We start from the raw sequence: 14047 nt of genomic DNA on the forward strand, positions 1-14047 counted from the left end.
ATATATATATATATATATATATAAATACAAAATGGAAAAAATAACACGAAGAAGATTAGGAAAACCAATAATAAGTTTTATTCACTGAGCATAAGTTGCAAGATATAAATACAATAATATATAAAAAACAGATAATATAAAAAAAATAATATAAATAGCAAAAAACTGGGAAGAAAATTAAATTTTAAAGCAAAGATTTATTTCATACGAAAATATTCTTAGTACTCCCTTTCCTTGAATAACTACTTAAATTGCATTTTTAGGATCACGAAATAATTGATGACAGAATTTTACGCAATTTTAAGATTCTTCGTCCTGTCCTTATTTAGATTAAATAAATTAATAACAGTAATTTCATTGAAATTAAATCTTATTTCATCGTATTGAAATGTTCATAATGTATTAGTAAGTTTTAGTGTATCTAAAAATATCCTCCGTTAAAAAATATTTGCAACAAATTTAAAAAGTGCATCGATAAATTAGTGTTTGGTTTTAAATTTTATAGTGAAAAGTAAATTTTGGGAGGCAAAATGAAATTTAAGTGCAGAAGAAAAATTATTTGAAAGAATAATAGCAATTTAAAGAATGAATTTATCAATTTACTTTTATAGCTCCAAACATGAATTATGACGTTCTGTAGTTAAGAAACTTTTAAAAACAATATTTATTCAGAATCTTTATTTAAACATTTAACTTATACTCTACTTATTTTAAATTAAACGCTTTTCTATAAAATAATTTTATGAAAGAAAAACACTTTTTTTGAATGCCTAGTAGTTGTCAGTTTTTTGGAGAAAAATGCCAACTTAACTAGTATACAATATTTAAAATGAGTTACTTGAAAAAATATAAGTGTGTTTCCCTATATAGCAGCTACGCTTCTACTTAATTGTTATTTTAAAAATGGAATCTTACGATCGGTGCTTAAAAACATCTTTTAAAAGAAATTCTGCTTATGTTATTCCGTTTTTGAAGAAACTCTTATTGATACAACCAAAAAAGTTCTCCAAAAAACAATAAATTTTAATCTTTGAAACATTAGTTAAAAAAAGACCATTCTTCTTAGATAATTCTAGACTTAAGAAATATCTGCAGACTTCCTTCAAGAAGGCTTTTTTAAAGAAATTTCTACTGATGTTATTTAAAAATAATATTTAAGGAAAATTTATTACTGTTATTTACGTACGTTGTTTTGAAGAAATTCAATTCTAAATGGCGTCTTTCAAACACGTTTCTAAGGAGTTAAGCATATCAATAACTTTTTTACATTGAACTAAGAAATCAGCAAAAAACTTAGTATAGCACTCTCAAATAGGAAATATATATTTTTTCCTTTCCTTACAGTGTGCAGTAAAATGTCTTTTTTCTAATTTTTAGTTTTAAATGTAGTTGTTAAATGAATAATTACCTCACCTTTCTGTCTTATTTAAAATAAAAAACCTGCAAACTTGAACATAATCTTTAAAAACTTTAAAAGGTGTATTGTGAACATCTGAAAATATTTGCAGCCTTTCGTGAAAAAAATTATCTCCAAGAGCTGTTTCATTTTCTAGAATGCATTTCGCAGCAATAAAAACAAAACTTTAATCGTGGAAACTTTTCGGAAACTCAGAATCATCTTCGGTGAGTGTATTTAAGAAAATAGGCGCAGAAAAAATGTGCCTTTTCAGCTTTCAACTCAAATATAAAAGCAAGGATTTCATGCATGCTTTTCCTTTTATAATTAAACATAAAGCATAATTATTAACGGGGAGTTTTGGGACCGGGTAGCAGAATATATTACAGATGTAACTATTTAGTTTATCTCTTCGTATTCAGAACACTAAACCGTAAAACGAGTTTTAAATAAATAAGTTCCTGCTGCGTAAATTTACTACCTCTATTATAAAATTATAGGACCCGTGACAATCTTGTAAAAAAAACTACTGACTTCTGAAGTTTTCTTTTTTTTTTGAAAAAAAAGGAAATGTACAGAGTGCTTCATGCAAATGAACAATGTCATAAGACGAACCTATTTGAATTCATTAGTTTATCGTTTAAAAAAATCAATACTAATAAAAAAAAAGTTGAAAAATGGAATGATATATCCTTTTTCTAAAATATTTTCGTTAATTTTCCTATATACGCATTTTGAAGAGTATCTATTTTCTTAAACATGCAGCTCGAGCTGTGTCCATTTTCTTAATAATGCGTTTTGAATTGTGTCCATTGACTTAAACAAGCAATTCCAGAGTTAAAAAACTCACCTACGTTAGGTATCAAAATATGGCGAATAGTTTAAAAAACATAAGGTTTATAGAAATAATTATTTAAAAAAAAAGATATTTAATTTCATTCTTAGGAATAATGCGTTTTCTTGGTGTATCCAGCCTCATATTTAAAGCCCAATGATCTATAAACCCATTGATCATTAAATGAAATAACCCTCTTGATAAGTAATTTTTCTCAAAATAATTGATAGGTAACAGACTACTTTATGTCGTTAATTAGCAGCCTTTGTAAATATGATTTTTTTAAAAACATTTCTCAAATTGATTAAAAAAAGATATACTCGTCTTTGAATATCCGTTCTTTTTGAGAAATGCTGCGGATGTGTGATCATAGTTTATTTCTTTGTCATAATAAAACTGTTTTCTTTTTAAAAAAAACTAAATATACTTTTTATGTTTGTTTTTTAGTTCATTGATAGAACCAATTATTTCCCAAAGAAAACGTAACTTTATGGTCAAAGTTATAAGAAGTTATACATTGATATAACAGGCTAAAATTATTAAACGATTTTGTGAAATTTAAAAATCTATACTGCACAAAATATTATATTCATGTTTCCTTAATTTTCATAATATTTTTAATCTTCCTAAAATCTTAGTCAACAATAGTCCATAAGTGTAGCGCTAATGCAGTATTTACAACCAGATCAAGTCAAATCAAACCAGAAACATAATATAACATTATTTTAAACGTATTTCTCCACCATTTTAGTAGAATCGTTTCAGTACTTTAAATGGAAAGACTTGGTAAATAGTGCAAACAAGAGTACAAGTCAACATTTTTACGGAGTACAAAAACCATTTTTGAAACATTTTTCTTTTATTTCTGAAAAAAATGAAATCATTATCTTGTGTTTTGTTTTACTTGCTGAAAATTCTCACAAATTTTTGTGTAAAATTCAAACATTTTAAATATACATTTTCTTTTTTTTTCTTTTTCTTTTTTGAAAAATATTTTGCGCCATTTTTTAGTATAAAAAAAAATAGTGCGCTTGAATATTTCAAATTTCAATTTATTTTAATAGTATTTTGTGTCAAAAATGTATGCTGTACTACTAGTTATTATTCACCTTTAAAAATATGTAAAAATATATGCTTTACTACAGGTTGGTTACTAGTGAAAAATATTTAAAAATGTTAATCAGCAGTTATTTTTTTTAAAAAAAATACTGTCTATTACTTTTCATATTAATAATTATTGAAGCTTGAACGTAACAAATTTTACTTCATTTTATTAATAATGTTTTTAATTGAATTTTTAGCAATTAAAAAATCTAAACCATTATTATAACTTATTATTTTATTGATAATTATTAAGGGGAATCGGAATGAAACAATAATGCTACGACTGATCTCTTTTCAATTTACCTTTTCTCAGCATCTAAATAAGAAGTTTCAGTTTTTTTTCTCAGAATATTTACATACACATGTTTAAACTGTAAAAACTGTTAATTCATATCTTTGGCAGAAATAGTTTTAAAAAATTATCGACTGAAAACTTTAAATTTTTTAAAAAGTTTCATCAAAAATCTTTCATAAAGCTCAAAAAGTATTCCTTTTAACGCTAAGACATCATCGCAGCATACAACTGATATAATCTCAAATATCTCCGAAGCATTTCAAAGCTATATGGAAAGTAGTTTCTTAGAAAAAGTAAATCAAAAAAGATCAGTTTTAGCATTATTTATATATGCCCTACTAAGTCCCCTTAAAGTTTTGCCTTCTCATTGCTTTGAAACTAATATATCAATTTCCGAAACACAAATTGAAATAAATTATTCCCTTTTATCCTTCGCACAAAATTTATCCAAGATTTTGCGATATATTATTTTAAATTTGAACAGGTCAAACATTATAAAGAAAAAAAACTTTCAAATTTTCGAGATCCCTTCTATTTCAATGCGATGAAAAACAAAAACATATATCATGTCACCTACAAATTATGATGAAAACACTGTTTCTCCAACTTTTAGGAGAAATTTAATGATATGTTTTGGTAATGGATAAAATATAAAAAGTTGCTTCTCAGCCACCAATTATAAACATTTCTTAGTTTTTTCTTTTAAAATGTTTTTTAAGTTATATTGGATGTAACAATAGGAAATTTCCTTTCTTCTGCAATCATCTATGTCTAGTAACTAAAGTCAAAAAATTGACTAGCCTTCGAAACTAAATACATTTTAATGAAGAATAGTCGTATGCTCTTCTTCGTCCTATGCGTATATTAATGAACAATGATTCAAAGTTAAACTAGAATTGAAATTTTTACTTTTAACTGTAATACTTTAAATGCAAATTATCTTGTCTTACAGTGTTTTAATATTTTATAATAAAATATTATTTATCAAGTCAAAATGAATCCCCATTTTGAATTCACATTGCATGAATCCACATTGCATTTTATATTTAACTCGCAAAATTTAAATTGAGTCGACTTTTCTTCGTAAGATTTTCAATTTTATTTTCAAAAATATAATTTGATTGAAAAAACGTTTTAACTTGAATTTTAAAATTGACATCAATTACCCCATATAAAAGAGTCATTTTTGTAAGCGACATTTCTTTAAGTTTTGAAATTATGATTTTATTTTAAAAATGTGTTAATTTGAATCACAAAATTTACATCAATTATCTCTTTCAAATATATACTGTCATTCGTAAGATTTTCAATTTTTATTTTAAAAGAAATATATTTTTTAAAAAATTAAGATGTGAACTCCAACTATTTTCATTAGAAGCATCATTAGTAGTTTAGAAAACATAATTTGATTTTATTTGTAAATCATTTTAATACGAATTTCAAAATATACATCAACTGCCTCTTACAATAAGTTTAATTTGTGCGCAACTTTTTCTATTTAAAATTTGAAAATATAATTTTATTTAAGGAGCATTTTAACTTGACATCGATTGTCTTTTTCGTCTGTAATCGGAGACAAAACATAAATTAATGTAACATAATATATTTGTTACGGTAAATACCATATTTAACATTATTTATACAATAGTTGTGTAAGAAATCGTGGTAACTTCTTAATTAAGTTTTAGGTCATTAAGACTAGTTACAGAAGAAACTTTCTCAAGGTTGAATAATGAGTTGTCGTTTATTGTTTCTAAGACTATATTCAGACTAAAAGTCTTCACTAATGACAATATACTAGAAGCAGATGAAAAGAACACTCGCAGTGAAGATAAAGAATATTTACTTTAAGTTAATTTTTCAAAAGAGCTCTACAATCTTATTAATCAAATGTGAAAACATAAATATTCTCATATGTTTGTGATTTAATGAAATACTTTAAACTTTCAAAACTTTTGGAAAGAGTCTTTTGCATTTATAGTATATGCGCATTTTATATCTCGTCCAATTAAAGTAACATTTATACATGTCTACTTCACAAAATTGAATAATTTAATCTGTTTCTGTTCCATGAAATAGTAAGTATGAGTTATAAGAAAAAATATATCTCTTAATTCTCTGGTTTTCTGGAATAAAGAGGTAGTTGTCATTTTCCCGTTTAAGAGAAATTAAAATTTTATGTTCTTGTATTATGTTTTTTATTGTATTTTAAGAAACAATAGCTTCTGAAATAGTCGCTGATAATGTCTGTTCTTTCATAGAATAATAATACGTCCAAAAATATTAACTTTGACTATAACTCTTTAAAAAATATTATTTGCTTAGATTAGCTTTAAGTTACATTCTTCAAAAGAAACAGAATTAATGACATTTATAATGCGGGTTTATAGTAATAGAAGAATTTGAATAAGAAGAATTGATGATAAGAAGATAAGTTTTTTAAAGCGATAAAAAAAAAGTTTTGATAAAAATAATTTTATAAAAAAAAGTTCACATAACGATATTCATTATTTAAAGGTATGGCTGCATAAATTTATGGAACTAAAAAAATTATGGCCTCATAATTTATTGTAAATGACTTTAAATTCAAGATTTAGACCGAAACAACAAATATTTTTGCTAGCTTACAATTTTATTATTTGTATATGAATTATCAATTTAATTGTAATCGTCAGTTAAAATATTTTTTAAATAACTTTTAGTTGTAAATTCAGAAGATTTAAAGTAAGAGTTTTTCCTTTAGAACACATTAGTTTACTACCTTAAATGTAATTTTTAATGAAAAATAATTTAAAAAAAAGACTACTGGTCTCCGGGATTTAAATAATTACGGATCAAAGAGATTTGAAAATTACTGAAAGAAGCTACAGGATAAAAAGTGAAAAGCTTTAAAAAGGGCCTTATAACTTATGTATTATGGATTGGATATATTTGAGGTAGAATTATCTTTTTTTTTAAGCAAAAGAAAATAACTATACATGAAAATTTTACTTATATTCGATAGTTGTGGTAACACGATCAAGGAACATTTTTTCACCCTTGATTTAGACTTGCTATTTTACTTTAAAAAAGAAAAATCAATTTACCAGCCACAAACTTTAAATAGAAAGGAAAAAGAAAAGACACCGAAGTATCTGTTGTACAATAAACTAGAAGCTTTAGAATAACTGTTACTAAGATCATGCGTGTTTCCTTAATAGTTTTAGAAAATATTATTAAACACGAGAAAAATAATTTTAAACGAAAAATAAAACTAATTAAATAAAACTACCAATAAATAAAAAAATAATTTAAATTAAAAGTTTAAATTACTTTGTATCCCAATTTATGCATGCTCACGAATATTAAAAAAAATTATGTCAAAAAAAATGCAATCTATTATACTCTATATATTTTTAATTTTTCAAATGAACAAAAGAAAATTTTTATTAATTAAAAACAAAGATTTCTTTAATTTTAGTTTCTGCAAATTTCATTGAAATATTAATTCCATATTTAAAAATATTAAATTAACTAGATATTATTTAACATATAATTAAAAATACGGACTTGAGTTTAAAAATACTTGCTTTATATTTAGCGTTCTCGCCATAATCATTATTCAAAGGCTAAGATTTCATTTTTTTCTGACTGACTTTAGTATCAGAAAAAGTTTTCGAAACTTTAAAAGAATATTATTAATTAAAAACTAATATATGCCCTAGAATAAAAAATGTTTACCTAGTAAATATTGTTAAATTAAATTGATAATTAAATGTTTTCAAACTTTCTGAATTTGTTTATATTAGATAAAAATAAGGTGTCCTAATTTTAAATTGTCATTACAACTATCTCCTTAACATTCTTAGATGCATTCAGATTTTAATTATTATTTTGAAATGTTTTATTGCTGAAAGATTAATTGAAAAAGCCTCTTAGTACTATTCTTAATTTTTTTTTAAAAAATTTGACACTTATTTAAAAGCGACGGTTACCTTATTACGCTTATTTTAAACTCAGTAAAATTAATTGCTAATTCTAAATACAATAGTAGTAAAAATTTAGTTAAATTTATTATTTTTTTTTTAAATTCTCTTTATGATTCGAATTTCAATAATTATAAGTTCTTAATTGTATAATAACATTTACATTTGATAAATGGTTAACAAATAAAATTTTTCAAAAATATTTTCACTTTTACCCATTAAGTTTTTAATTTCACAAAAGTTTATTTATCAATTTAAAAACAAGCATTTCCTATTTGAGAAGTCTTAATTTCATGTAATAAAAGTTTTGTGGTTGTTACTTAAAAGATGTTTTATGAAATATTTTTAAGTGAAAGACAAAAACTGTTTATCTTCCTGAATGAAATATAAAGAAGAATTTTTAATCATGACGTTGATATCAGTCTCTCCAAAACTTAATGACGTATTTGAAAGAAGAAGAATTATAAAAAAAAAATTATAATACTTTTCTAGTTTAAAACCAAAACTATAAATCATAAAAACTCAAATATTTAATATTTATTCATAATATTTTACTAATGCATATTCGACATTAATTTGAACTGAAAGATTTTTATTATTTAAGTTCTCAAAAGCTGTTTACTCTATTTAAAAGCAAAGCTTTCGTTAATTTTTTTCACTCATTACTGTTTCGCAATATTAATTGAAATTTTTTACGGTGTATTTTAAAAATAAATTTAAAAAAACTTACCTTGGGCGATGATCTTCATGTTGAAAAATGTAAACCAACAAAGAAGAGCGCAGTTTATATTCCGCCGAACTTTTTGCGTATACGCCATACCGAATTTCTTCTCTTACCTATTCTCTCTCACCTCTCAACGTAGACACGTTTCTGTGGATTTTCCAACAAAACAACGAGGATTTCCCGCCTTCAGCGATCAGCGCGCCCCGTTAAGTAGGGGGCGTTCAAGTTTAGAATATAGGAAGCCGAAATTCAGGAAACAAATCAAGAGAGTGAGGATCAAATCAGCGGAGTTTTTCTTCTAAGAGATTTCATGTTTCAATAACTCAGCTCAATGTTTTAATGAGAAGAAACCTAATTGATTTTGTCTAATTATTCCCAGCGCATGTTGTTGACTGATTGCACTTTTAATTTTTGCCGCGCTCGGTGGTATTTGATGGTATTTATGACATGATTGAGAATAAAATAGTTTTTATTCGCTCTTGTAAATTAATATTCATGAGAGAAGCTTCAGAGACTACGATGCAGACGGAAAGATATTTCCTCGTTTATTTAGTTTTGATTTTTATAAAATATTTTAAAGAAATAAATTTACTGGCCAGAAAATTAAAAAAATATATAATTGCCTAACTTTCACTTTACGCAAGTATTAAATTCTATTACGTTTATTTAAATTTATTAGCATTCTGTATGGTTATTAATTTGTAAATTGAGAACAATTAAAGAAAAATAAGTCAAAGTCATAAGTAATAAATAAGTAGAATAAGAAAAATAAGTAATAAGAAAAATAAGTCATAAGTAAGTAGTCAAGAAGATTGGGTTGTAATTTCGGATTTTAATGTGATATAAAACTCAATTTTTTTCCGTGCAAAAAAATTAACTGTAATGAGTCAAATATATTTCATTCTGCCTGATGACCTTATTACAAGCGCATCGAACTTATTGTCACTATCAAGAAAAAAATCTCAATCGAGTACGATTTGAGATTATCGTTATTACTTTAAGTTTTTACCATTCAAAAAAGTTTATGACTTCAAATAAATGATGATCCGTTGGTGATATATGAGGATGCTTATAACTTCGAAATGAAAGATAATCTGAAGGTGCTATATGAGGAAGCTTATAACTTCGAAATAAATGATGCTCCGATGGTGATATATAAAGAAGCTGATAACTTCGAAGTAATAGATAAACCGAAGGCGCTATATGAGGAAGTTTATAACTTCGAAATAAATGGTAATCCGATGAAGCAAGATTGGGGCTATCTGGGGCATGAGATATGATTTCCCAACGAAGCTCCAATAATTCTGTATGTGTATGAATAATAATATGTATGAAACTACGTATAAAATATGTATGAAACTTCGCATTATCGAAGCGGAGTTTGAGATACAAAACGGAAGATATTTGACTGTTTAAATTTACATTTTCGTAAAGAAAAAATAAGTTTAAATTTACTCTGAAAAACCAAAATTACTTTTTTTATCTATCCAATGGTAAATGTATATTGTTTCAGGAAAAAGAAATTTTGTTTTAAGCTAAAATAGTTAATCTCAATGATTAGTTAATTTATTCAAGAACATATAAAAAGTAAGAACTATTTAAAAGTTAAAACTATTTGTAATCGCAAGTAAGACAGTAAAAGTTTAAAAAATTAGTCTTGAGTACTTGTAAAAGTATAAAAATGCATACAAAGTGTAAAAAATATATATTCAAAAAAATATAACGCAATAAATACTTTTTTTTAAAAAGTCCATCTAAAATTCGACAGAATTCTCATTAAAAATGCTTTAACAAATTATAAATTGAAACAGATAGCAATAAAAAATATATAGTTCTTTCTGCAATGATGAGTGAATTAGCTAAAAAAAATTTGCTCTAACTTGAAACAGTGTTTTTTTTTTCCTATTAACATTCAAACGGGTGTTTTTAACATTCGCAAACCTTATAATTACATCAATTTTCAAACAATATTATTCAAAATAAAGCAACGTGTAGATTGCTAGTGTAGATTCCATTTTCTTGTAGGATTTATTTTTTCATTTTATTTAAAGTTTTTGGACTTCTGAGAAAAACGACTTAAACTTGTAAGTTTAATCTATAATTAATAAATAACTTTAAAACGAACTGCCATTAAAATCAACAATCTTTCCTTGGACAAAACTGTTAGCGCTTCTGGATATAATCATTAACCGTAATGAACAAAAGCCATTCTTCTCCGTTCTATACACATACGCATACGCAGTACAGTAAAGTATGTGGGAAACACAATACATACACAGTAAATATTGCAATACATGGAATTTAATGATATTGTATAGATAAACATGTCAATTTGACCACCCCTGTAAAATGCACACTAAGTTGACCTCTATTATCAAGAAAAAAATTTTTCCAATATGATGAAAAGGAGCAATACCTTTCTGACTTGACCACCAATCCATCTAATTTGTTCACCTCTGAAATTAGTCTTCAAGGGTGACATTGAAAGCTATTCTTAGGCACACATAAGTAGGCAGGAAAAAATAATTTTCAGAATTTTCATCTTACGTATTGAAACAACTATATTATACTATTTTATTACTGATTAAAATTTCACTAAATTAGTAAATTGTATTAAAACCAAACCTCTTTACGAGTTGATCAATTGAGAAACGTATGAGAGCATTGTAACAAATATGTCTGTAAGTAAAACAAAATAAATTTCAAAAGTATAAAATACTCATACTGTAAAGTTTTCCCATTGCTTGTATGTTCTAATGTATTGGATAATTGAAAAATAATTATTTAGTATAAATAGCTGTTGTGTATAACTAACGAAAATATCGTATCTAATTTTTAAACCAATAAGTTAAGTATAAAAAAATTTTGTAGCATTTAGTGATTCATTTCATAAATAATTTCATTTATTGAGATATGTAGGTATTTCCTGAGTAAAATTACACTGAAGAGCCAAAAAACTGGTACAGGCATGAGTTTGCAAATAAAGGGGTATGGAGATAATCAAAGTACAGCGCTCCGATCGGCAATGTGTATACAAGACAATGAGTGTCTAGCACAGTTCTTAGATCAGTTACTGCTGCTACAATGCCAGGTTACACAGATTCAAGTGAGTTTGAGCGTGGTGTTATAGTCGGAGCACGAGAGATGGGACATAGCATCTCCGAGATGGCAATGAAACTTGGATTTTCACGTACGACCATTTCACGAATATACCGTGAGTATCGGAAATCCACCAAAATCCCCAGACATGAACATTATTGAACAGATTTGGGATGCCTTGCTACGTGATGTTCAGAAGATATCCCCACCTCCTCTTACTCCCACTGGTTTATGAACAGCCCTGCATGATTCATGGTGTCAATTACCTCCAGCACTACTTCACACATTGATCGCATCAATGCCACGTCGGGTTGCGGCACTTCTGTGTGCTCGTGGGGGCCCTACACGATATTAGGCAGGTATACCAGTTTTTTTTTTTTTTTTTGGCTCCTCCGTGTACAAAACCGAGGTAAAAAAAATCTCAATTACATTCATCTTTATTTTATTTTGTAATACATGAGTAATATATAAATATTATGAACAACATAAATAACCTGTTATATACGAAGATAACATGGCTTAAAAATTATTTTTAAAAAAATGACACATCTCTTTTTTTTAAGTTGATCACTCGACTAAGGACCACTAATGTAATATACCACAAGTAGTAAACTTCCACAGGTTTTACTACCGAGTATCTTTTTTTTTTCAGTTACTAATATTCACGATGTGTGACCTTTTTGCTACATGTAAACTGTAAACGCGTTTTTACACATATTCTGTCATTGCCCTCTGACAAAGAATATTAATGTTGCGCTAATGCGCTTTTTGAGATTCTGCGAAGTTTTTGTCATCGGTTACTCATAAACAGCATCTTGGACGTACTAATAACAAGTTATTGAAACGTTATTAAATGATCAGCTAAACCTCCGGACCTTTCTCTGTGTGATTTCTTGTCATGGAGTTACGTCATCAAAGACATTGTTCATGAGCCTGTGAAACTAAACAAAAACGCATTTGTACGTCATTAGAAACCATATATTTATGCGGATAGTATTCTGTAAATAATTTGATTACACTCTAAGAAAATTTTGTATTGACCGCACATTTACTCTTTTCTTTGAAAAAAAAAACAGTACCAGCAATTGTAACGAACTTCAGCAAAAATAGTAGAATTAACCGTTAATTTATAGAGTTTTCTCCCTTCCTTGAGAGAAAGCCCATTGACTGTAACTGTAACGAGCATCAGGAAAATTGATGGCCTTTTCTGTACTTAGACCACAAGTTCATACGGTTATTGTATAAAGCTTTCCAGTTGACTTCTAGTAAGTACACCTTTATGACGGTTACGGCATCAGGCTACGTATAAGAAGGGTCCTGGTTCGATCCTAACAGGTGCTAAGAAACATCTCTCCCAAACTCCTTACATATAATGGACAATAACACTCTCAATTTCTCTCGTAATCCAGGACAGAAATCAGAGCAACATTATTTCGCCTAAGTTCGAACTGAATCGATTATGTCAAGGCCCGAATCGAAAACAACCTTCAAGTTTAAGAATTACATTAATTTACTGTCAGTAATCATATATTTTACGAGAAACAATTTAAGGCAGAGCGTAAATCTCTCTAACTTTCACTGACCATAATTTAGCAGTAAAAATTTTAAATGTAATATGAAACTAGGAAATAAATTTTACAAACTTGATTACAAATTAGTTGTTGGTTATGTAAGGAAATGGTAACTAACTATTGCTACTAAAAAGATATATAACATTGGCATATTTTTCTCTGATTTTGTATACCATTTATATAAATATGCGCAACAGATTTGAAAATATAAATGTTTTAAAACTGATCACTCATTTGCCCTGTCTTAAAAAATTAGCCAACTCTATCATATGAGTTGTGTGCGATATTATCCTTCAAATATGCAACTTAAGGAAAGAGAGTGAAACTTTATCATAGCTTCAGGTGGATGCGCAATTTTGGCAAATATTTCATATTTTGCTCTATTAAGGTTTGAAACTTGAGGATGCTTTCGATGCCAATTTATCTTCATTGACCTTACGAATTGACCTCCCAAAGCAACGTCATATTTCACGCTTGCTTTAAAATCGATAAATAAATAATCTTCATCGTCTGACTTGCGTGCTTTCTAACTCTTTGGAACATCATTTTTGAAGGAACTATTTTGTAACTTTAACTGATTTGTTTTGCGTAAACTTTAAATATCTAGTGAGTTTGCAAGGAAATTTTGTTATTAAAATAAATTTACCTTCATAAATGTTTAAAGCTCATGTCTGCGTTAGATTCTTTGTGTGAGATAAAGCTATTTAGGTTTGATTTAAAAGTTTCGTTTTCCATTGTTTGTATTTATAATTGCTGTTAAATTATGGCTGATGTATACAAATTAATAATAAGGAATAATTTAAAATGTTTGAATTGTGAAACAAAATACGCGGTTATGAAAATTAATGACTAGTTAAATAATGAATGAACGGATTTTAAGGCATTATAAAGTTTCGGAAGCTAAATTTTGTTATGTTTAGTTCCATTTTTTTTGCTTATTTATTTTTTGCTATTTGCTGCAATATGATATGGTATGGTATGGTACTGAAACTTCAAAAATATTTTTTAAATTGTTTCTGGCTGAATACGTTTCGATATCTCATAGATATATATATATA

The 14047-nt window shown here is 26.8% G+C and overlaps 1 protein-coding gene across 1 annotated transcript in view; it reads right to left on the reverse strand.

Annotated features, from left to right (window-relative positions):
* Nucleotides 1-8459, reverse strand: part of LOC122269382 (uncharacterized) — a 382923-nt gene extending 374464 nt beyond the window's left edge. The window contains exon 1 of the mRNA XM_071188215.1: nt 8326-8459. Within this exon, the coding sequence (XP_071044316.1) occupies nt 8326-8413 (88 nt within the window). The 5' untranslated portion in view covers nt 8414-8459. The remainder of the gene's footprint in view (nt 1-8325) is intronic.
* Nucleotides 8460-14047: the final 5588 nt, after the last annotated feature.

Source organism: Parasteatoda tepidariorum, chromosome X2 (genome assembly GCF_043381705.1).
Source record: "Parasteatoda tepidariorum isolate YZ-2023 chromosome X2, CAS_Ptep_4.0, whole genome shotgun sequence".
NCBI classification, from domain to species: Eukaryota; Metazoa; Arthropoda; class Arachnida; order Araneae; family Theridiidae; genus Parasteatoda; species Parasteatoda tepidariorum.